The sequence below is a fragment of the Aythya marila genome, assembly GCF_965140915.1.
Source record: "Aythya marila genome assembly, chromosome: 3".
Lineage (NCBI taxonomy): Eukaryota > Metazoa > Chordata > Aves > Anseriformes > Anatidae > Aythya > Aythya marila.
Genome location: NC_139044.1, coordinates 112,314,132 through 112,340,477, shown reverse-complemented (window position 1 = coordinate 112,340,477; position 26,346 = coordinate 112,314,132). Strand labels below are relative to the sequence as shown.

Below are 26,346 nucleotides of genomic sequence, written 5' to 3'. Positions count from 1 at the left end.
TCACTGGAGAAGGGACAGATCTCCAGCAAAAAGGACCTTAAAATGAATGGCCACGTCCTGTAGCATGTAAGTACAGGGGGTTATTGCATCATTTTAACTATTTACAGAGCAGTTTTGCTCTTTCTTCCTACACGCCCATGTTTACGGAACTGGAAACCAAATTAGGCATGTATAGAAGAGGACAGAAATTTTCAGAAAAAGCAGCTCCATAAAAAACAATAAAAGAGGTTTCTTCACTGGGAGGTTAAATATTGAAGTGTCTCCTGTTTCTCAGTCACCTCAAGCTTTAATAACAAGTCCTGAAGCCCAAATTATGGCAGGGTGTGCAAGTGAATGATTTGCTATTTACCTCTTCTCCTAAATAAAAATATAAATCAATAGCAAAACCCCACAAACCTCACAAACTGCAGCAACATTCAGCCTTCAAGAGGGACATAAATACTCTTCCTACGTAGCCCTAAAGAGCCCCATGAAGCAAACGCAACCCAGTGTCCTCATAGATAAAACACTTGCCTTGCATGGCTTGTTCTGCATTACACTGCAGAGCACAGGAGGGTGTTCCTTGCGACTGTGCCCATCAAATTCCTTGCTTTCACTCCCTTTGGCACCTCCGTGCAAGGAATGAGCCTGGCACGTCCTGGCCATCTGCAGAAGCTAAATCATGCACTGGATATTCTTGTCAGCAGGCTCTCAGTCTGCCCAACAGACGAGTACTCTGCCTGGTGAGGCTGGTAGCAAGTCCCGTGGCTGGCTCGAGAGCCACCTGTAAATTTGTAAATTGAGTGAACACTTCGATAACACAGCCTGGACTCTGCTGCATGAACAACGTGGTGTGGTCAGGAAGCTGCTCCCAAACTCGGCTCCCAAACCTTTCTCAGACTTACTCTAAAGCTTTTCATTCGTTTCCTTGTGTTCAGAGCTGTTTCTGCCCCCCACTCAGAAGTCTCAAAGCAGGAGCTGACCTGTCTGATCCCAGCTGGGGGCTGAGCCAACACGGATTATCACCAGTGGAGAGCCACGAAATCATGGCTGGGGCATGTAGAGGTCATGGATGTTTCCTCAGCTGAAATTGCTCTCTGTCTCTCTCTCCTTCGTAGCAGTGTATCTGCGACCTGACTTTCCAGCTCAGAGAGCCGGCTGCGCTCTGAGACTTACGGGTATTTCCACATTGCATTCCGGGGTCACCCGAAGGCTGCCCTCTGGATCAGACTCGCTCTATATTCAGACGGCGAAGCTACAAGTGCAGCCCCAGGCATGGCCCAGGGGACTTTCTGTCTAAGTCTGTCTGGCAGTTTAATATTCCGCCAGGCACCTTAGCGCACCCGAATGGGCAGGCTGCAGACTGCCTGCGGGGCAGGGCTGCGATCAGAAGCTGTGGCTCGCACCCGGCTCTTGCTCCCAGCCCCTCTGACTGTGCTGAAATGTAGACGTGGCCTGGGGGGTTGTTCAAGAGCTACACCGTGCTTGTCTCCAGCGTGGGATCCTCTCGAGCTGGAGGCTGAACGTGCCGTATCTCCTAAGCCTGTGAATCACACGCATATACATAATAAAGGCCAGTCAAAAATCTTTATTAAATAAACTATTAAGTACTTAAAGTTGCAAGCCAAATGGGACCGATGTTCATTTAATGTAGCCAGGAATGTTTAATACTCCCCTGTCTCCATGACTCATAGCACTGAAAGCCCAGTAAAAGCTCAGAAACGCTCCGTGCCTGCTGCAGAGCAGCACACAAGCTTCCTTTAAGCACCGATGTATACAAGCCGTGTATTAACCAGATTAAAAATATAATGTCCATAAGAATGCAGTATTTGGTCCTACACACACTTCCTCTCATACGGAGATGTTGGTCGAAGATACAAGTTTCTCTCAGTGCTTCCACAATGTTCGCATCAGCATACCCACGACAGAAAGCACTACACCAACTACAAATAGCATAATTTTTGCAGGTGAACATAACGTAAAATGCATGTATTTGAAGATATTCGGGTGTCTAAAGGTGCAGGAGTCATTCAGTGGGAATTTCAGGTTTATCCGGGCACCTGATTTCTCTGATTTCAACTAAATTATTTTAAAACCCAACATCTCTAAGTATTTGCTTAAACTTTGCCCAGACAGCACAACCACAGCTACGACGTTATAGCAATTACCACTGCTCCCAAATGCACACGGTTCATTAAAGAAGTTCGACATCCTACACTGCAAGTGTGTGAAAACCTGCCTGACATTTATCCCTTAAAACCCAGGTCGTAAAACAACAAAATGGACAGGCAAGAGCGTTGCAAACCTTACCACGTCCACATTGTACAAAGCACGTGTTTTTATTATCTTGGATGAAGAACACACCGAATGACAAGAGGCAGCCATAATTCTGACCCAGTGATATTTCCAGGATTGTTCCTTTCAACTCCAGGGCGTAGATATTTTAAGAAATACTGGTAAGTGGAAAATATCAGTTAATACGTGTATTAGTAAGGCATTTATCATTCTTTATGCTTACATTTTGATAGAGCATTCATAAATACTAATTCTGAGTCAGCTTTGACCTAGCAGTGCCCACTGAACAGATGGAGGTCCTCCTCAGCTGAACCTGCTCGCAAGGCCCATCAGTCATCCTAAACTTGAATTTATTTCTGCCCTTGTCAACCTGCTATCTCATTATCTCACTATTCACTGACAAAAGAAATGATGGATCACGAGCACCGGGGTACAGGGAACCAAAGGCACTACATAAAACGAACCTCATTATGTCAGCCGTGCGCGGCGCGACGGACCCTCCGGTGGGACCTCTAGGGGTTACTGTAACACAAGCAAAGGATGGTTGCCTTCTGCTCAAAATAATGATGGATATGTACTTCGAGAAGAAAATTCAAAACAGGACCGGTGCACCGTCAAACCAAGGCTACAGGTGGATTTGCATGAGGGAGTTCTCACGGCGTGACGCTGCAGGTAAGGGAGCTTTCATCTCTCACAGAGGTTTCGTTGCGCATTTGGTTTGATCGCTAGGCAATTCCACTTAGGAAATACACAAAGTTGGTCTCATTTTCTACTTAAAAACTAAAATATTGCAGAATCAACTGATAAATTTTGCACCCAAACCATTGATGGGATGAGGCTGTATCTCACGACTGGACTTGAAGATATTCATGCTCAACCCAAACTATTATTTTAATGGTTGTAAACTAAACGAGGGTAGGTTTAGATTAGATATAAGATAGAAATTCATTACTGCAAGGGTGGTGAGGCACTGGAACAGGTTGCCCAGAGAAGCTGTGGATGCCCCATCCCTGGAGGTGCTCAACGCCAGGCTGGATGGGGCTTTGGGCAGCCTGGTCTGAGCACAGCAGGGGGATGGACTGGATGGCCTTTAAGGTCCCTTCCAACCCAAACCATTCCGTGATTCTATGACTTGTGGCACTGACACCACAAACAGCAGCTGTGAGGCTACCTGTTGGGTCCTCTGGAGGCCCAGATCAGCCTCCAGTGTCCACAGGACTTGAAAATCAAGGTGATCTTCTGCGTCGGGTACCATCATATTTTTAGACGTGATCGCTTCACTTTATAGTCACTCTGTGGAGGCTTTTTCCATGTTCTTTCCAGCGGGGCTATTTTTATTTTTACCATACACAGATGTCCTTGAGGTATGCTTAACAGCATAAACCGTGAAAGCCGTGTGCCAAGGCAGGGTTTTCTGGTAAGGCAATACAGCCCTGATGTGCCCACGACACGCTGACCCATACAACTGCACGCCCAGCCCCTGTGTGTGGGGGCACGGTGGCAGGGCTGAAGGCAGGACAATGCTTCCCAGGGCTAAAATTAGCTCCCAAAAATAACAGCAACGTGACAGCTCGCTTTGCCCCTGCAGAATTAGTAACGCAGGGTTTTCCAGAAAACTCAGCCAAATGAAGTTTTCGAGAAGAAAAAAAAAAACCACGCAAGCTGGTGGGATGTCAATTAAATGAGACACGAGCGCTGCGAGGGGATTTATACAAACAGCTTTCGTTATCCTGAACAGCACACGCTGGCTTGTCAATCTTCCCGAGCTGCAAATATTTCTGCACGTTACAGACTGGGACAGAAAGCTCCCGTCTCGTGGATGCCGCTGACTTCTGCTGGGGATTTCTGACTCTCACCTATTTTTACAGAGAGAACTACCTGGCCAGGTTCAGAGTGCAGATCAAAGGTTTCTGCCGAGTGATCCTCGCGCTGAAGAAATATCCTTGAATTTGAATATCCATCTGTTTTAATGCAGCTTTTTTCTTCCATGCACATTAAGAACCAACTAAAAAAAAATCATATCAACCAAAGTGGCGTAAAAGCTTAATTAAGCCCCCGGATATGTATGGAGAATGACTTTGAGGGAGACGTAATATCACCTTCTAGAATTGATTAGTCATCTTGTTAATCACTTTTTAATATGCTCCAAGTACTTTTTAGGGAAGTGACCAATTCTAAGGATGCCCAGTGGAAGCTGGCAAGCAGACTACACATGAATTACAAATGGTTTTAGAGCTCTGCACCAGCCCATTTTTCAAGATACAGAGCATCTCCTGCAAAGTGCTGACTGTCCTCTGGTGCCAGTAAATTTCACATGGGGCAAAGCCTTTATCTGACCATTATAAAGCCAAGGAGAAGCTGAAAAAACAGAGAATATTTTTTATCAACTCCATTTTTTTGATTTTCATCCACAGCTATACAGATAGGCACAATGAAACTCTGAAGAAGCAAAAAGTGAAACACACACACACACACGCACACACAAAAAAGGAAAAAATAATTGACATGATTAAGCCTAGGGAAGCAAATGAATTTAAGCTCAAATGCTGGTGTTACTGGGTGAGTCAGACTAATTATCAGCCCAGCCCTAAAATCTATGACCCTAGGAATGGTCTGAAGCCTCTAGGACTGACCTACCTGAGGAAGAGCATGACCAGAGAATGCAAACAGTGCTTCCAAAATACACGACAGAACTATCAATGAATGCACTTATATGCTACAAGTAATTATTGCAATCTCTTCATCTGACTTCCTACTTTAATGCAAGCTGCAGGATTTTCACTAAATAATTCCTGTTTGAACTAGTGCTGATTTAAAGATGTCTCAGGGCGATGAATTGACTGCAATTATTGACCGGCACTCAATAATAGATCAGTATTTCCAGCTCAAATGAATGCCTTATTTTAAAGTGAACTCGTAAAATTTCACTTTCCAGACATGATACCTCAATGTATCTTCACGAACTAATGAAGCAATTTAGTTGTCCTGTCAATTTCTTCTTCCCTATGCTCCCCAAGCCATCCCTTAACATTTTCTGAACAAACTGAGCATTTTTGGTTCAGGCAGGTTTCCCAACCACCACCATCCTCGTGTCTCTTTCCTGAATTGTGGATTACAAAGCTGAGCATGCTATTTTTGAAACAGTCATAGGAGTGTGAGGCCTCTGAACCTCCCCCCTTTTCCCCAGTGCTCCTGTTTGTATATTCATGGCTTGTAGCCAGCTTTTGGGCAAAAGAGCTTGCATTCAGTCAAGAATCAGCCACCACTCCCCAGGATTTTTTCTCAGTGTTGTTGCTTCCTTGTCACAAATCCTCTTATCTGTAAGCACAGGCTTCATTCTTTGTAATGTCCTGCGTGGAAGAACAAAGGCGTTTATAGAAATCTAAATATAGGATTTGCTTGTGACCTTTTTATGTAGTGATCCCTATTACTCCGCATCAATGACCTACTGATGAGACCCCTTATTTAAGAACTATTTCTTTTATCATCTGCAGTCTTTTTTACATCATTTTCCACTGATAACAACATCACTTACAGTAGGGCTAACACCAGTTCATCTTAACACCAACAGAAAGCAAAATCCCCATCCCTGGAGATCTTCAAGAAACATGCAGATGTAGAGCTTAGTAGCATGGTTTGGTGGTGGACTTTAGTACTAGGTTAGAGGTTGCACTGGATGATCTTAAATTTCTGTTCCAACCGGAATTATTCTATGATTCTGTAGTAACATAACACATTTCAGAACCCCAATAGTGACTAAAAACATGGAATAAGGATTTGTTTAAAAACATTTTGAATACTAAGAAAAACTGCAATTTGACCCAAGGTTTTTAACATTATGATCTAAGATCGTCACGCTCAAGAACATTCACACACGTACACCCCTACTGCAGACGGCTTACTCAAGTAAATCCAAGAGCAAGAGAACAATTTGTAAAAAATAAACACTAGTTGACCTTGAATATTTAAACGCTGATCCCATATTTAAGTTAATACAATATTCTGATGTATACGAGATACCAAAATTTCAAAATCTTTGTTACATTAATTTCATTTTGTTCTAAGTTGACTCTGCAGCTCTTCAGCAAGCAGCAAGTAGAAGATCATGTAGGAGCTGTTACCTCTCAGAGTAAAAGGGCCCTAAGTACCCTCCTCATACGCAGAGGCAGCCATGGAGTCCATCCTTAGCTCAGCCAAAAGAAGCATTTCTAAATTAGAAAGCACTGCTTCGTAAGGAGCAGTAAAAGGATGGTTCAGCAAAACAGCGTTCCTTGACTTTTAAATCCAAAAGCCATGAATCTTCTGTGGGGAGGGGAAAAAAGAAGACAGTTCAGCTTTGCCACAAAGTTTTAATTTGTAACCCAAATACAAGTTAGAAGATTTTTGAAATGTTATGTTTTTATTTGCATCAGCCTGCCCCAAGCCCATTTTCTGCTTTTGATGGTTTTCACTTCTGGGACTGCTCCACCACGGGTCACTTTCGGGAAGGAGAACCAGTGGGGTTTATTTAGCAAGTATTTCTCAGCAAACCTGCTGACAACTGACCCCACTAACAGCTCCCAGGCTGTAAGATCAGGGTAAGGTGGTAGTCTTTAAATACTTCACCTTGGTAGGACTTGTCATCTCTAAGTTATTACCATTCCTTGATCAGGAACAAATGCAGCTCTGATGCATCCTGCTCAGCGACAGGTTTATGCAAGGCATGTTCAGAAGTTACCTCGGCTAGTGACATTGATTTATGTTCTGATAAGAAGTTAATTATAAAGGCTTGAAATTTGCAATCACTCAGCAGAAGGGCAGTGATTTGTCCTCTAAACAAAGCAATGCACACTGTATTAATAACCATATTAGTAACCATAATTCTGTCCCAGACTATAGACAGCTTGTGTACCTGTTCAAGGTAAAATTCTCTCATTGTGAATCATAATCTTGGCCTAGAAATTGTTGTGCACCTAACCACTAAACAACCAAAAATATGCTTTAGTCCAGAGATTCAAGGATGAGATTTTTTTTTTTTTTTGTCTTCTTTTGGGTGTTGAGGGGGGGGAAAATGTCAAAAAAAATTACTCTGAGATCAGTGATACAAACAAGTAAGAGCAGCACTACCTAGTGCCAGCCACAACAGCATTAAATACACAAACCATGCTAAACAGAGAAAATAATTCCTGTGCATATTACAACAGAGAGACTGAGAACGCCCTATGGGAAGGTCCCTAACTGCACTCTGGAAGTTTTACAGAAATGCAAAAAGGAAACACAAATTGATACCCCGGACTCCAGTGACAACAGAACAGACTGTCACTTCTCTCTGATTTGACATTCACCCTGATATTAGCCCAAATCAGGCCTCAGATTCTGTTGGAAGAGCTAAAGACAAGTGAATTAAAGATGAAACATGGTGCCGCATACTGTCAGAGACTCCCCTGCTTTGTTTTGCTGTGAATTTAAGCAGGTCAGTTCTGCACCAAAGTCAAAAGAGCCTGACATGACCAAGGTGCGTGAGTTTAGGAATGCAGAGGGTAGAAAGCCTCCTGTTTATCAATCCCAGCCCAGTGACCAGTGATTCTTCTTCTAAACTTTGTTCTTACTCAGCTATCTAATTCAATATTACAGCTTCATGATGCTTTTTTTTTGGTTGCCCCAAGCCTTGCAAAGTGTACATACTTTTAATTTCCTAACACAAAATACACATGAAACTGGTTGCTCTTCTTTTAGAGTAAGCCCATAACAAATCCAACCTTTTCCTCCTGTGTTAAGCTCCTGTTTGTCCAAAATGAGAACACAAACTCTTTGCCTTTGCTGTAATAATCAAAAATATATTAATACACATCTGTAAATAAAAACACATATACATACTTCATGTCCTTACTTTCCATTATAAAGTTAAAAGAATAGGTTAAAAGTGGGCGTTTCTCTTAGGTTTTTGTTTCTCCTTCCTAAAATGTAAATTCTTTTTCCTCTTCATGTAATCCTTTATAATACTTAAAGGCCTTCTACTCCTACACTGAAAGGCACTGCAGATATTAACCTTATTTTGCAAACGCACACTTCTGTGAGTTCTCCTGGTGTTGTTATAACCATTTTATGAATGAGGAAACACAGTCAGGTGATTTACTTGAGGGGAAATAGCGGTGAGGTCAGGGACACAAGCCAAGAGTCCACTCAGTCCCAGAGCGCTGCTTGAGACACCCTCTTGTTTTTCCAGTCTCTTTTTCCCCCTACTTTACTTCATTTTTGGCTAGTTACAAATAGCTACAGAACTGAGACACAGATAAGAACTTCGTGGAAACACAGGGCTGTTGAGGTTTTAAGAGTGAGGCTTGGTCTGCTGTAAGAAGCCCAGTCTGGAATTCATGTTAACACTTCGGATGGGATAAAACACTTCATGGCACATGCTTCTCCCTCTGAGGGCACAACTAGAAAACAAGCAGCAGTCCCATTGTTTAAGATACTGCTCTAATGGGTTTAGAAGCTACAGGATGAGTAATCCTTACAACTGTGTTAAAACTTGTGTGTAACTGAACAAACAAGGGGCCACAAGGATCATCAGAGGGTTGGAGCACCTCTACTGTGAAGAGGGGCTGAGAAAGTTGGGGTTTTTCAGCCTGGAGAGGAGAAGGCTCCAGGGAGACCTTACAGCGGCCTTCCAGTGCCTAAAGGGGTCCTACAGGAGAGCTGGGGAGGGACTCCTTGTCAGGGGGTGTAGTGACAGGACAGGGAGGAATGGCTTTAAACTAAAAAAAGTGTAGATTTAGACTAGATATATGAAGAAATTCTTTACCGTGAGGGTGGTGAGGCACGGGAACAGGCTGCCCAGAGAAACTGCGGACGCCCCATCCCTGGAGGTGTTCAAGGCCAGGCTGGATGGGGCTTTGGGCAGCCTGATGTAGTGGAGGTGTCCCTGCCCATGGCTGGGGGTTGGAACTGGATGGGCTTTAAGGTCCCTTCCTAACCCAAACCATTCTGTGATTCTATGAAGTGCACAATTCTAAAGATAAAATAATTCAATGAAACATGAATGGAAAATTATATCTAAATATGCAATAAACTAGTTTTATTTGTTTTCTAAGAGTCTACTATAGCCTCAGCGTGTTGAGGAAAAACAAGAGTGCTCCTGGGTATGGTAGGAGTCCAGGGCAGCAGGAGGGCCCAGTGGAAGGGCACACTGATGATATTAATTCATTCATTCACTCACTCGTTCATTCATTGTGTTTCCAGACTCCGTGTGCTTCCTCTCGGCCAGCAGGCTCCTTGACATCAAATCCAGAGAACACCTCACATCTGCCTGGCTTTCATCAGCCAACACCCTCTTGGGCTGTGCTGTACATCAGTTTCTCAGGGGAAAAAGAAGAGCTAAGATAACTGCTGCCCTCGTACCTCCACTTTTTTCAACACAGCTACTTGTCCACAAAATGTGCAGAGGTGTCTGAAACCTAAAATAAATGTGGGAAGTACTGAAGACCAGTAGCTCTTCTTATCTCTCTGCTCTCTATCAACACAGTGGGCTAACCATGTCCATTACTCCCTAATACAACTGTCATCATTTACATGCTTTGTAGCCTACAAATGGGCCAGTCACAGCGACTGACTGAATAACAGAAAGATTACAGGTTGTATGACTCCAATACCATACAGAGGAATTTTGCAGCCAATGCTTCTTCCTATACTACTGCAGGGAAAAATCCCAATCCAACATTTCATTGTATTTTTTTTTTTTTGCAACACAAACCATTTCTCACCTCTCTGGCACCCATGTTTCCAGCCACAAGCTCTCTCGGGTCCTGCTTTATTTGATATTGTTTTCCCAAATACTTTAGGAACTTTTGCACCTGAAGAGGAGCTCTGAATGTGCTACAACAGCAAGTCTTATAAGAACACTTCAGAAATGGCTCTGCAGTTTCAGCGAATCGATGTATGGCAAGCTTTAGTTCCCTTATTGAAAAAAAAAAGAATCGTTACCATCACGTCCCCAGTTATTCTTTACAGCAAGGAAGGACTGAGCTCTTTATCTGTTTACAGTGCTTATACAACCACTGAATTCGGGATTGGTTAGAGAAAGACAGAAAACCTAATAAAAACAGAAGTACTTTTTGATTTTCTACCTTTTACGCCAATTCAAATAGTGTGTTCTCAAAAATTAAAATCTTTTTAAGTCTGGGGAGAAAGAAACAACTCTTCCAGAGTTGGTACAGCCTGGTAGAAAACATAATAGATAAGACCTTTAAATAAATTTATATCCCCAGCTTTATCAGAGGCTTGCTGAGTTCTCTGGACAAATCATTTCCCTTCTGAATTTCCCTGTCTTTTACAGAGGAGTAAACAATGCTTTTCCATTTCCAAGGTGATTTATGAATGAAGGGTGTAGTGTTTTGATCAGATTCAACTTTAAGAAGTGTCCACAGGGGATTAACAACAGCAGTTCTTTATTATGGTATCAAGCATGAATTTGCATTTGACTCACAAGAGTTTAAAACTCCTGCATTCCCAGCCAGGTATCTGAATAACTGTAGAAAAGGAGGTAAGCCATGTAAATGGCCTCACACAGAACAAGTTTTTATTGTACAGGTAAAGATAATTTTTTAATGAGGTTCTTTCATTCCGATCCAATGCCCTTTCAACACCTCTTCTTATAGTTACAGCCTCTGAAGTCCCCAGAGTTCATATATAATGTCATGACTCCTGAGCTCCAGCCAGGAAAAGGCAGTATGCTACAAAATGGGCTCAGCCCCAGTTAGATGATAGCTCTCAGCTGTGCTGCGCAGAAGCACTGCTGACTGACTTGAGGAACAGAGCAGGAGCTGTGAACCTACCCCTGCTATTTATTTTACTGAAGACAAGGTGCATATGACAGCAGAAGAAAACTGAAAGCAGAGCATAAAAGGAAAGCTATTGACGGGGCCATCTGGGCACTCCAGAATTTCTCCTGGCAGGGTGGGACAGATGCAGCCATCGCTTTTCCAGAGTTGTTGCCAGCTGGCCACCATGGGGCACGGAGGGGCTGGGGAAGCTAATCACACAGGCAGCGTGACAGAGGAGCATCTCCTGCCCTTGTCAGTGGAGAGAGACACTTCCAGAGAGGGATCTCAAGCCCAAGCCAAGGTTGGGAAGGCTGGGAAGCCCTGCAGAGAAGATTGCTCTTCTCCACCAACACCAGGCATCCTGCAGCAAGACTTCTCTCTTGCGGTTTAAGTCACTCTTTATGATCCCTACTGTACCTTCTTCCAGAAAAAAAGGAGAACGGTTTCAGAATGAAAGAAGATTAAGTGTAATTCTGCTTTTCCTCTGTGATTAAAGCATGTGTGGATAGTGGTCAGTTAATCTACCTGCAGAAAGCATGTCTTGATGCTCTTAACATGGCTGCACATGCATGGCAGGGTGACCATCATGTACTACAATTTCCAAGCAAGAAAGCCATGAAAGGACAGAATAACCCCCTAATAAGAAAAAGTAATTTTGCCTTACAATGAACATAGGCAGAATCCATTCAGACTAATTCAGATCACAACTGAAGATAACCCTGAGCTGTAAAATTCAGATTCACAGCTTTAAATACTGCAACATACTTCTGTTAATATACAACACTTTAGCTCAGGCCAACATAGACTTGGCAGTTAGCCCATGAATTTCAGTCTCAGATTCTCAACCTTCAAAATAAAACATGCAGAAGCTTTTCAACCAAAATTACAGCTTTCACAACAACAACAACAAAAATTGCTTCAGTTCTTTAGGGTGAAAATTGTGCATTCCAGTCTGAAAACAGCAATGCTTCATGGTGATGCCTCAGGAACTTGCCCACTGTGTGACTCATCCTCTATTTTCTTTTATGTGCCCTACATATCACTAGATTTCACCTCCTAAAGTACCAAACCCTCATCTTCTACTGGAAATCCCAGTAGAAGCATAACAGGAATTTATCCATGGAGAAGAACAAAAACCTAAATTACTGTAACTATAATCCCTTATAGTGTTATAGCCTGATTTCCATCATGCTTTTGTTTTGTGTACATATTTTTGTGTACCTTTCCCTCCCCTTTTGTGTACCTGACCCTCCCCTGTCCCAGCTCCATGCCGTTCCCTCGGGTCCTGTCGCTGTCCCCAGAGAGCAGAGCTCAGCGCCTGCCCCTCCGCTCCCCTCGTGAGGGAGCTGCAGGCTGCCGTGAGGCCTCCCCTCGGCCTGCTCTGCTGTGGGCAGAACAAACCAAGGGACCTCAGTCTCTCCTCAAACACCTTCCCCTCGGCCCTTCACCATATTCATAGCTCTCCTTTGGACACTGTAATAGCTTAATGTCCTGATATTGTGGCACCCAAACCTGTGACCTCAAGGTGAGGCCACAGCAGTGCAGAGCAGAGCAGAACAATCCCTTCCCTCGACCAGCTGGCAATGCTGTGCTTGATGCACCCCAGAAGTGTTAGGTCTTACCAAACCAAAATTCCTCTATTTCTCATTGAGAACAAAACAAAAGATGTCAATCCTGCTAAACCAAGTTAGTTGCATCCTTAAATGTGCAAAGGGAAGAGATTTAGAGCAGTGAGAGACCAAAGAGAACCAGTACCTATGCCGGGTTAATGTAAAAGGTCTGGGAGAGGAAATCAGACTTGAAATACCACGAACAGAGACAGAGGGAGGATTACAAATCAAATGGGCCTTACAACCACTGCTGGAACACTGAGTTTTGGGAGACCCGAGATGCTGGATGGGAACTAAAGGACTATGTTGATCGCATGGACTTGCTGCTGCCTCAGTTACAGTGATCCGCTACGGCCACATCATACACAATCCTTCATGCTGAGCGATGTGCAAGGGAGTACAGACTTCTGCAGCCAGCAGCCTCTTGAAAAAAATAATTAAGATTTACAATGCCCTGAAGTAACCAAAGTGAAATAACACATCTCAGTTGCGAGATGTCGCTTTGAATACAGGGCCCCTTCAGAAGGCCCCTGGCGCTGGTTCAGCGAGGCTCAGCAGAACTCGTGCCAATGCTGCATCACTGCTTCCCACAGCAGCGCGTGTTTCCTCCGAGGCCTCCCATTCAGTTGCTTACCAGTGCCAAAAGATGGGCATCATATAAGCTCCTCGCCAATGGTCTTCCCTGGGAGCTCCAACCCAAGGAGTTCAGAGGAGCACCGGCCTGCAGAGATCCCTGGCCACACAGCAACAGCTTGGGTGATACACCTGAAACATGGGTGCTGTACATCTTCCCCAGAGAGATGACACTGCACGTTGTCTAATTAAAAAATATCACCCTTTCCACAAGCCCTGCCTGGCTGAGCTACCTGACTTAGGAACCTGATTAAGCTCTTTATCTGATCAATAGAGAGTGAGGCACGTCCAAAGGCTAACTATTTAGGTAGCCTAAGGTAACTAAGCTCTCAATTTAGACTTCTTAATTAGGTAAATACGGTGATGTCAGTTCTATTTTGTCAATAGAAGGAGAAAAGCCCATCACTGTTGCCTGCTGATAGAGTTTCTCATTTAGATGATGTTGTAACCACTCGCACATTGCAAGAACAAACACTATTTACTGCACTAGGCAGCCCCAGTTCCAACAGCTGTTTGTTTTCTAATAAATTGTGAAAAAAAAAACAAAGAATTGCTCAATCTTGTGAGGACTTGGAATTCTAATTATCAAGAACTGATGCAACCCTATCAGATCCTGGTCATTAAATATATGCAGGAGCTGTAAGTATGCAGAGTGACACATTAGGATCACTGAAAACAAGTATGATGAGGATACAGCAAAAATATTTTGTTTGAAAATAGCAATTTGATTTTCTAGAAGAACTGTTTGGATCAGTTCCGTGCTTTTAAAAAACTGATGCACAGAGGCCACTGGCTACTTGTTACATTACATAATCTGATTTTCAAACTTTGATTTCAGGTTTTATTAAAAAAAAAAAAAAAAAAGTCTTTCAGGTTTTTGTGAGGTAGGAGTAGGAGGTTTAATTATTTGCTAGCAATTTCATTTCTATGCACAACGGGAATAGAGCATGATGCTCCAGCACCTCCATGAAAGAAAATCCTATAGAGTTTAGTACGTGCTCCACAACAGAAGCTAGCAGTCACCAAATTATTCAGCACGTCTCATACTGGCAGGGAAGTGTCTGTCTGGGGAAAAAAAAAAAAGTGCCTGTGTGTGTTCTCTTGAAGAAATCTATAATCTCCTTTACTCTGCAAGACAAAAAAATAGAAATCTCATCCTGTCTTTTTCCAAAATGAACCGAAGACAGAGTTTACAGGCAATCCTACTCTTCCCTTTCTTTGCACAAAGAGCATTAGCAGGTGTCCAAATAACACCTCAGTGCCACAGGGATCACCTTTAAGGGGAACGATGTCCAATACTTGGTCAAACTGTATTTGCAGCACAGGTTGCCTGTAAAAATGCTGTTGGATAATTTCAAACTCCTTTTCCGTTTCACTTACCCACATTAAATAGCATCTAATACCTGAATTAATTTCACTGAAACTAATGGGTACAGTACATGGTAAAACAGCATTCAGTGCAGAGGAGGAACTGGGAAACTTGAGGCTCTAGTTTATTACTCTGATCCTTTCCCATCAGGCAACAATCTGATATGTTCAATTTAAACTCACTAATTTAGCTGCTGAAGCTACTACATTTCTTCTTACAAATGGCTGCACCCTTTTTATTCTTCAAATCATTTTTTCACGTCAATAGTCTCTTCTTATAGAAGTCTCATGGCACTTGCAAGCATTAATTTCAAGACAATTTTGTGAGGCGCAGTCCTCTTTCTTGTCAGATTTCAAAACTGAAGGCACAAGTAATATGCCTGAAATCAGTCACTAAGCTGGCAGCAAAATGCCTAGCAAAAATCTCCTCAAACTTTTGCTTCAGGACTCCAATGACCATGCCACTGAAATATTTTTAAAGGTAACCAGTGTGCATTAAACAAGCAAAGATGAAAATTTTACTGCTTTTATCGAGAGTTTTAAGATTGACAAATTGTGTCTGTAGGGCATCAAAGGAACATGTTCTTGACTGAAGAGTCAAAACTACTTTTTGCAGTTATGACTCACTCAAGAAAAAGGATGTTTATAAGTGCTTAGCTGCCTCAAATATATTTTCAGAGTGAAGTAAAAGGCTCTCATCTTTTAAGCCAGGACAATTTGAAGAAATTACTTCAAGTAAAAAAAGTATGCGAATTGGCAGGTTCCAAAAGATGGACAGACATCACACTCTCCTAGTATAATGTATCTTGTGAACATGCTCGATAAAACAATTAAGTTCTTTCTAGGTAAGCAAAATTCATCTGGCTCTATTTCAAGGCTCAATTATGTCTGTTACAATACAATTCTTATTAACGTTAGCTCTAATTGCATTGCTCGTTATTCTTTTCCAAAACTATCTAGACAGCTTCCTGGAGACAAATAATTTTGATTAAATTCCTTCCTTAGTTTCCTCGCAGATACACATGCACAGCTCTCACTGAAGTTGTGCAGATGTTTCAGAACACGGGACCAGAGGAATAGCATGCTCCCGTAGTCACCTGGTTTAAAACACTTTCATACTAAGCTGGTGCACATCCAGTTATGCAGATATTGAGGTTCATATATGACTATATGGCACTCTGCGAAGTTATTCTGGACTTACCTTAGTCTTTTGAGATTGTGTCTGCTTAGAGAAATCTCTGGTTATCATTGCTTACACTTTAAACTGGGTTGATTGTGATTCAAGAAAAATAGGCAGATCTCTTTTCTTCTTGGCAAGTGTTGTTTCAAGGGAACTGCATTGTATTTGTATCGTGTTAAATGGAAAATGCTTTTTAAATCACAGTGAATCTGCCATATTCTATGAATTGTTAATGTGCATCTAGGCAGTCTGCTTCTGTTATTAAAAAGGTTTTTTTTTAAAAAAGGGCTTTCAACTGTACAGATACAAGCATAACTTTCACATTATACCACTGCCAAAGGTAAAGAAACAACAACAAAAAAAAAAAGGCAATATAAAGCACTTTCGGTAACATATGGAAAAAGAAGACAATCTGAGCTTGTCCTCAGATCATTACGAAAAGATCAATTAATCTTTTGTTCTGCTTTAAGTATAGACCTGATTCCTAAAATGCAATAAATCCACATAGCATATCCGAAATAAATGGAGTGGTATTCATTTACTCCAACAGGGAATTTCACTTTATGAGTTTACAGAAAATAAATTAAAAAAATAAGTATCTGGTGCAATTTTGTGGCCATTGCCTAAGTCAAACACACCCATGGAAGAAGATATCTGTTAGAAGCTCGCTTTAGGAAGTAATTAATGATTTAATTGCCTTCGTGGTCTTACTCATAGAAGTCTGTTCCAGCACACTACAAATACAAATCTTATTTCTTCTTAAAAAGCATAATTGTATTATTATCACAGATTTACAGATGGGCAAGGAGAAAGACGAGGAGGTTAAGAATTAATTCACCTTTACCATGGGCTACGTAGGATGACACAAGAGAATGTCAGCTCTGAATAACTTGAAAAAAAAAAAAAAAAGCTGCCCTCTTACAGATTGAGCAGATTGAGGACTTATGTACAAAAAAACTTATCTGAGGGCACACCATCAGCTAGCAGGAGGGCCAGAAACAGGAGTCAGCTTCCCAGAATGCTGGTTTTACCATACAGCCAAAGCATTCACAATCTCAGCAAAGGTTTTGCTGTGTTTAGGGGCACTTCTCGCTGAAAGTCACGTTTTTCCATCATCTTCATAAATCTTTGAATATTCTGCACTGCTAATTCCTGCTGCCAGAATAAACAAATTTAAATCACGGGAAAGCAAACTGCAGAAAATGCCTCAGTTCTGTTGATACGCTCCAGGACTAATGATAGTGTAATTTGTTTACTGGTAGTACTATCAGTGCTGCAACGTAACCTGAAGACCCAAGCACAATTAGGACCCTATTACATTAGGCATGAAGAAGGAGGCAGTTCATATCCCAAATTGCTTGCAATCTATCAGCGTACGAGGCACACAAAGCACAACTATCATTCTGCAGACAGAAAACAGAAGGAGCGAGCAGATTGCCAAAAGCTTTCAGAAGCTTGCTTAAAGAAATCTATGACACAAACATGACATAAACCACTGCTGCTGGAAACGCGTTTCGATGCCAACTCACTGCCATATCTACTAATCCCATTACTTTGCTGGGTCAGGTAGCTTTTGAGACACAGCACAGATGCCGGATGATAAGAAATTATGTTTCACAGATCATCTAGGTTGGAAGAGACCTCCAAGATCATCTAGTCCAACCTCTGACCTAACACTAACAAGTCCTCCACTAAACCGTATCACTGAGCTCTACATCTACAATTTCTTGTGAAAGATAGAAAGTAGGGGAATTTGATCACTTTCTTCTGTCATACACTAAGACCCAGCTTCATATTCTATCACAGTCTTCCTATGTAATCACTAAAAAAGGAGAAAAAAAGAGAAAATCGGTTGAATTAGAGGTTCCTTGTAAACCGTTCCCTAGTGAGGTTGCACTTTAACTCCTGTTGCCACTGGAACTCAGGTTTATCCGCTAAGGCATCAAAATGCATTTGTGAGTCAGACCACAGAGTCTGCTCCTGAGGTTATGCATCTAATTGAATGAGGAGAGAAAAGAGGCAGAGCTGCCACATTTAACAGCATAATAGCTGCAGCGCTGACGGGAGTGTAAAGCTCAGTCACAGCTCTCCCTCATCTTGAGGAGATTCCAGTTCTCACTTCCCACTTCTCAGGAACATGTACGGTTGTCAGACTAGAAACTACCCTGGTGAATCCCTACCTTGAAGATGCACGAATCGGAAGGTGCACAGGATGACCAGACAGGACTCAAAAGTTCTGCCAAATACCTAGGGTAGCAGCCTGTGGTTCTCTGTGGGCGTTTTCTGCATTAGGCTGGGATGCTCAACCTCCAACCTGTTGCAGATGGACTGCCAGGGCAAACCCTAACAGACAGCTTGCTCCTAAAAACCTTTTTCCCAAATACGCTTCAGAAGCAAGCTGCAGGCCTGCTTCTCCTGTAGTGGTAGCAGCCCACTCCTGCCCATGCTCTCTCTGTCACCACTCCTCATCCTATGGCAAACACACCACTGTGAGACTGTTGGCAAGGGAAGGGACGATGGGGAAGGAAGACAAAATAGAGCCCTTGAAAAAAAATAAAAATAGAGTCCTTGAAAATTCATAACTTGATCTGGCAGAAGCAAGCCCCTTCTGGTCTCCTCCTCCTTACCGGAAACTCTCAAGACACAAATACCTTGTGAACAATGTTTTTTCCTAAACCCGTTCCAAAAACTGAGCCCTTCAGGGAAGCAAGGAACCAACGGTGCTAAGGATATCACCACCACTCAGTGCATGCACTGGTGCGAGAGCGGGAGGTTACTGCAAGAAGTTACACGGCCAAGCAAGCTGTCAAGATGATGACAGTGGGAAAAATCACTGGATAAAAAAAAAGTACAGAACTAATCCTGGAGACAGGGACTGCAATACAACTCTTCCAGCACTCTCACGAGTGCCTGAACCAATTACTCACTCTCTTGCTTGCTCCTTTTCTTGCCCACAGCTCTTGCACCTCCTCACGTCAGCTTTCATCTCCCAAGAACGTGACAGCTGCAAGTTCAGGTTGTGGCTATGACTCCTGTCTGGGGGAAAAGGGAACTAACGCAGGTTTGCCTTGTCTGAAGCAACTGTTCAGCTAGTCTACGTAAAGCTGGATCCTACAGGTCGTGTTTTTGACTGAAAATGGCTGTTACTGCTGTGCTTCATGCTCACAGTACTCCGATGAGGTTGGGTTCCTCTGGGGAACCAAATGCCTTTTCTCCAGGTCTTGTTTGGTACACGGTTTCCTCAGTTCTCAGACTCAATGCCTCTCGACAGGCATTTGTGCCTAGCTTCAAAGCACTGCATAGGCTTAACACCAAACCAACTTGTGGGCTTTACATGCTTCTAATATTAAGCAGCTTGGGAAAGCAGGATATCTGGATCATGTTCTCATACCTAGGTGTCTCAACTCTTCCTAACTCTCATTTTGGGTGAAAAAATAAATGTTCTCCAGTTATGTCTATAACTTGGGTACTCACCTGCTAAAAAAACAGGACTCCTATGAGTGCGGGGAGAATAAACATTAAATACGGTGTGGCCTAGTAAGGTCATATAAATAGGACAGATCATTTCAAGATGAATCCCAGACATATCTGGAACAACACCAGTATAAACTGAACTGGGCGATGAGACGCTGGAGAGCAGCCTAGAAGAGAGGGATCTGGGGGTTGTGGTAGACAGCAAGTTGAATATGAGCCAGCAGTGTGCCCTGGCAGCCAGGAGGGCCAACCGTGTCCTGGGGTGCATCAAGCACGGCATCGCTAGTAGGTCAAGGGAGGTGATTGTCCCGCTCTACTCTGCGCTGGTGCGGCCTCACCTCGAGTACTGTGTGCAGTTCTGGGCACCACAGTATAAAAAGGACATGAAACTGTTGGAAAGTGTCCAGAGGAGGGCTACGAAGATGGTGAAAGGCCTGGAGGGGAAGACGTACGAAGAATGGCTGAGGTCACTGGGCCTGTTCAGCCTGGAGAAGAGGAGGCTGAGGGGAGACCTCATCACAGTCTACAACTTCCTCGGAAGGGGGTGTCGAGAGGCAGGAGACCTTTTCTCCATTAACACCAGTGACAGGACCCGCGGGAACGGGGTTAAGCTGAGGCAGGGGAAATTTAGGCTTGACATCAGGAGGGGGTTCTTCACAGAGAGGGTGGTTGCACACTGGAACAGGCTCCCCAGGGAAGTGGTCACTGCACCGAGCCTGTCTGAATTTAAGAAGAGATTGGACTGTGCACTTAGGCACATGGTCTGAACTTTTGGGTAGACCTGTGCGGTGTCAAGAGTTGGACTTGATGATCCTTAAGGGTCCCTTCCAACTCAGGATATTCTATGATTCTATGATTCTAACTTACACTGTATTTAGATAACATAATCCTAATTAAAATCTGACATTTACATCTCAACTTTCCCCACTGGAATAAAACACGTGATCCACTAACCATGGGCTCCCTTTTAAAACATTGCCACCAACGACTGCTTAAACATTGCAGCAGCATTGAAAGTGAGCTCATGAGCTTTTTTGATACCTGTTCTAATCTGGGAGTTCGAGAGCACCACTAGCAAGGAGACCACTAGCAATGGAGAAAGCACAGTTCAGGCTGGAGATTGATTTAATGAGTTTTCATGAAGTCTTTTATACGAAAAGCCAGCTTGTGATAGCCTCATCTAAGGCGTTATCTATTATCAATAAGCGTATGCAGCATTTTGTTATCTTTCCATATTCATCATTCACACTCTCTTCAAAGCTACCCAGCAGAACTGTACTTTGTGGCAGCCACAGACCACAGCTAAATTGTCACCTCAAAGTTTGTTTTTTTTTTTTCCTCTCAGTTCTGGCATTTAAATTTATCTAGAACTAACTGGAGGTGGGAGGTGACAATTTTGTTTCATGAAAACTTTTGAAGTTTGGGCTGGAAGAGAAACATATCTTTCAGCATCCTCACAAAAACAGTTTCAAAACATCTATTTTCAGATCCAAGTCACAGAGGAATGTCTGTAAGAGCTGAGACTGGCACAGAGACCCATGTCTTTAACTTGCCCACTATTCCAATTCCAACCAGAGATCCTTATATCACAATACTCTGAATATATACAAGTAAAGAAGCTTAAAGCCTGATATCCTATGTCCCAAGCCGGTGTGCTAACTCCCACATAACCTTCTGAGGAGAGATGATATTGAAAGTATGTCAAAAAGCTTCCTGAATATATAAATACTTCATTAGTTTTACTTCATTAGTTTACTTCATTAGTAATAATGAATAATTAGTTATAAGCTACAGAACCAAGTACAAAGCTGAAATAAAGCAACAGTTACTCGTGATCACTTTCCTATAATATAGAATCCTGAAGGAAAACATTACCTTGTGGATCCATGCCCAGAACAATAGCTGTCGATCCCTACATCACCTTTATTTTATATAATTAAGGAAAAGACTGCACAAAATGGCAGCTCTTGATGTGAAATTCACAGCTCCGGACTCAGGCTGCAGAACTCTTTGCATCCTTTTGGCAATTTATATAACTACATACAAAGCACAGTGCTACAAACTGATTTAAAGGGCATTTTCCCTCTGCATAAAGGTGGGGTGTAAACAGCTCCATTAGCCAACTCACCGCTTAAGATCCATGCAAGTCCATAAAGCAGGTGTTAAACAGACCTTGTATTGATCTCTTCAAACTGGAATGAATTTTAGTGCCAATACATGGACACATGCTTTTCAGATATAAACAATCATTAATTGTCTGTACCAAGATCAGAGGCTGGAAAAATATGAACCCAGTATTTTCACTGCTTCACGCTCAATTTCATTCGCTGGCGTATTGACTTAGAGAATCAGGTCTTCATTCCACGGTTTCATCTGTCAACTTCTCACCATTAAACACTACACCTGGCAAATCTACTAGCAGGCACAGTTAGCTCCTGTAGCCTGAACAGCTCAGCTAGAAGTCAAATATTCAGGAAACCCATCGCAACACAAGCAAATTGATTATGAATGGCAGAGCAAAGCGAAAAAATACAACCACATTAGAACTGAGAAAACACTTCTGAGCATAAAGCAGCTGGTAATGAGAGAGTATTCAGAAGATACCTTACCTGTGTAGTGCACCACACACGTCTGACCCTTCTTTGGAAATGTCCGTCCTGTTAAAATTATAAAAGGTTATTCTTTTATCTTCTCTGATTGAGCTAGGCATGTTTAACTTGTAGGAGGAAAATGCTAGACTGAGATTTGTATTGACTACACCTTATCAAATCAATTATATGCAGGGCAGGAATGGGTAGAGCTTAGGGTAGAAGATTTCAGCTTGGCTCCTATTTAGCTGTTAGACCAAATAATATTTTCCTCACAGTAATGTAGTTTTCCCTGTATATGTGTGCATTACATATACACTTCCATTCTGTAAGTGCAAAAGGACTGTCAAAACTTCATGAAATATAACCTTAAAATTCTCAGAATGTTTTTGGTATGATTTTTTCCAAGTAAAGTCTTAGTTTGACATTATAAAAAAATCTATTTGTATTCACATTTCAACACATTTCACTTGAGACAGCTCTAGCAAGGGCATCTCTAATTAGCAGGGAAGGGTTTTACAAAAAAAAAATCACATACAAAGGCAGTTTAGTTTGGTAGTATCAAGCAACAGTAAAGCAATGATACACTGAGCTCTTGTAAGAGCCTAGTACCTACCCCTCAAATGTTCATACTGAAAGGAAAAGAATGTTTAAATTTTAGTCTTGCCACTGAAAAATGGAATTACTATTTCAATTTTACCTGCTGTAGGTACTGCCAAAGGCATTGAAGGACAGGGGAAGACCTTCCAGGCTCACAAAGGTGTTAGTTGCATAATGAAGCAGCTAACCTTGATTTCTAAAGCAATGTTGGCCAGGGCTGAGCCCAGGCTCGGAAGTATGAATGAGACTGATCATTAATGAACACCCTTCTCAGAAAGTTGGGAAATGGGGATTCAGATAGAAACTAAGGCTCATATCTAGTTTGGTTCTCTGGCCTCCTTGGTCTGAATTAACATGGTAGCAAGTTATTCGTGACGGGGTATACCACCTAATAAGACATCAGCTATGTACTTAGGACTTGCATGCCAGAAACAACACGAGCAGGAGAGCAGGCTAGGATGAACTGAGAGCTGTAGCATGAAACGGAGAAGAAAGACAAGATCCTCTATTGACAATGGAGAAATCATAGTGCCTTAAGAGAAACCCAGCCTAGCCTGCGAGAGACAAGATGACCACAAAAGGAAGAAAAGAAAACATCCAAAAAATAATTAAAAAAAAAAAATATTGGGAAGACTGCTTTAGACTAGACACCTAACCTGAGGAAAGTTATGCAAGACGAACCCTACGCTTGGTAAAATAGGTGTTATTCACAGGATGCACTGTTAAATATAGCACAGAAAGGGAGTATCAGACCACACCGCCACAGATCGCACCGCGGGAGCAAAGTCGGCGAAGCTCCACAAATTCACACCCCAGCTGAATTAGAAGCAGAGATTCCCAGGACCAGTGACGAGCTGTGGTTTTACGACAGCGTTTTCGAGTCAGCTGATTTTGATGAAGGCTTGCAACCCAGAGAAATAACCCGCAGACCCTCATGTGGAAGAGCGCGCTGCTGACAAAGGCAGCCTTGATGCGCTTCAGCACTGTTAGGAGGCTGCCTGCCACCCTTTATGCTCCCTGCACTGCCGCTCAGCCCCTTGCCGGGGCTCCGATTTTACAACCAGGAGCCGGATCTGATCCCCGGAGCCAAAGATCACAGAGGGAGAAGTCCAAAAAAAATAAAAATCCCAAGCCGAAAAAGAGAAGAAAGGGGGGTCACCAAAGTTAAGTGGCAGGTGGACTTGGGGAAATTATTATCAGCCAAGGGTGAACCTGGGCTATTGGAGGGATGCTCACGGCTGTATGCTAGGAATCGCGTTCTCCTCCGATAAATAAAGGAATAAAATGAATAAATCTTAAAAGAACAGCGGCAAAAGAGACCTCTGGGTGTGCTCCAGCACGGTGGCACAGCACGGGGACCCGACCGGGCTCCGCCAAGGGGACCCCAGCGCCAAGCCGGGGGCAAGGAACCGGGCAAAGTTTTGGGACAGGGCTGCCCCCAGCTCCCCAATTCCTTCAGCTCCAGCGGCTGCCGGTTGAAAACCCCATAAATCCTCCCCCTTTTCCTCCGCTTGCAGCCAGGAGCCTGGCGGCTGCTGCTGCTCCCCCCCACCCCCCCGGCCTCGGAGCTCCTCCGGCAGCCTCAGGGCTGCCCCCCGCTCCCCGGCAGGTCCCGTACCGTCTCCCGGAGAGATGGTCTCGATCTCCACCCCCATCTCGGCTCTCAGGAGCAGCTCTGGCGGCCCCTTTTTGGCTCGGCACGGCTCGGCTCGGCTCGGCACGGACCCCCCGGTGCAGGCATGCCCCTCTGAGGCCGGCTGCCAGCGGCCTCCCCGGCTGCCCGTCAGCCGCCCGCAGCCAATGCAGGGCAGGGGCGGGGAGGCGAGGGAGGGAGGGAGCCCGCAGCCCCTCAGCCCCAGCACGGAGCCACTGAGGTGTCGCCGCCGGTTCCCTTGGGGTTGTGGCCGAGGAGAAGGCGAGGACATGAGCGGGGACTGAGGGGGGGTGGTGGTGGGGCCATGCCCGGCTCCCTGACAGGGCCTGGCCGCGGGACGGGCAGCGCCATCCGAAAAGCGCCCGGCACGGGTGGCTCCGGGGCTCGGCGTTTGTCCGGTCAGACAGAGCCGAGGAGGGAGTCATCGGCATTAATTTTTTGCATTTTGAAGTACATTTAAATCCTTTTTTATCTTCTCCGCAGCACCGCTGTTGGTAATGGGTGGGGGCAGTGGGGGCAGCCCTCCCGCAGGCAGCTCTGAGGCACCCCGGCTTTCACCAACCCTTCCTTCCCTAATTTGTGTTTTAAATAAGAAAAAAGACATCTGTGTACATACTACATACACGCTGCCATGATGTGAGGCTACATATTTAAAGCCTGTGCACTTTCAGTTGGAGAATTGGTGATTTTGAAGGTTTTTTTTTTACATATTTTGACGCAGAACACACAGATCTGTAAACAGAACTATTTCTTTGTGCTTGCGTCCAGAACTATTGCACACAATAGTTTGTGAGAGAAAATTTAGGTAGATGGTTCTGTGATGATTACAAAGTCAAAAACCTGTGCAAGAGCTACAGCTGCTTCTGGTGGATGTACCTGAAATAGATGGAAAATACTTTTTCCTCACAAATTATTGTGTACATTAGTCTCGCCGTCCCCAGTGACTCTGAGGAAATAGTCCTGTTTGCAGTTCTGTGTGTTCTGAGTCAAAATAGGAAAAACAAATTCAAAATCACCACTGCTCCACCTGAAAGATCTGTATCCAGCTAATTCCAACCCGCGCTTCTCTGACACTGCTCTTTCAGGATTTTTACCTCTTGTAACCTGGACTTTGTTCAGGGAAAATGATCTTCATCTGCACAGGGCAATTGTCAGGATGATTTAAGTGGGGAATTACTGTATTGCTTTGTAACAGCAATAATGTGGTACTTGCATGTGTGCTCAGAACTACGCTGACCACCTCCACACCGCTTTTTATACTATTCTGATCCAATTGTTCACCCACAAGCTCTGTGTATGGTTTATTTTGACTCAGACACTCTGAAATTACTGGGCTGGATGAAGATCCCCGAACAGTGAATGAAGAAGAGGCATGAGCGCACTTGAGTTCAGAAATAATGTGGACTGGGTAAGGATTCCCTTTGCCTGCCTCCCCTCCCAGTTAATTCAGCATTAAATGGTAAAATATATCTGTATATTGTAAATGGTAAATATAGATTCAGCAATCAGTTATTTCAGTTGATCATAACAGGTCTGTAACAGTGCAAATTCTGAAAAGGGAATATTTTTTTTCTCAGTTCAAATCTCAGAATGTCTTTTTATTTCTAATCGGTGCAATGGTACTAAAATGTATTGCAGAAATAGGAAAATGCTAGGCAGGATGTAAGTGGCACAGAAGTATTAAGAAGATGTGAATATTGCTAATTCCAGGTGTGCCTCAGAGTCATTACAGAGCAACACTGATAGCTCAGAAAATGCTGAGCATATAAGTACAAAGTGAAATTCTAGATACACTGTGTCCTAGGAGGGCCCTTGACTGTACAGGAAAGGGCTGCTTTCATCCAGGCTCCACGTAGATGTCTGTCTTCTTAGACAATCAGAACATCAGAAGGTGTAACACTGATGAATAAAAGCAATTTATACTTTGCTGGGCTCACTTTAGACTTTGTAAGTACATGGTTCCTCTGATCAAGGGTATGTACATGTATCTTTCCACGATGATGGAAGAATAGCTAGCTGTTCCTGAGTCACGTCTTGTGATGGGAAGAGACTGGACTCAATCACATAACACGCAGAGTTCAGATGAGACCACAATATGGACTCCGAATTTCATCACACACAATAGGCCTTAAACCCAACATCCTCACACAGACTTAAAACCATCAGA

At 43.4% G+C, this 26,346-nt stretch overlaps 1 protein-coding gene across 1 annotated transcript in view; it reads right to left on the bottom strand.

Moving 5' to 3' along the window:
- FKBP1B (FKBP prolyl isomerase 1B) overlaps positions 1-24,282 on the bottom strand; it is a 46,892-nt gene extending 22,610 nt beyond the window's left edge. The window contains exons 1-2 of the mRNA XM_082755986.1: positions 24,144-24,282; positions 21,947-21,994 (exon numbers count right to left, since the gene is read on the bottom strand). Of these exons, the coding sequence (XP_082612112.1) occupies positions 21,947-21,994; positions 24,144-24,180 (85 nt within the window). The 5' untranslated portion in view covers positions 24,181-24,282. The remainder of the gene's footprint in view (positions 1-21,946; positions 21,995-24,143) is intronic.
- Between the last annotated feature and the right edge of the window lie 2,064 nt (positions 24,283-26,346).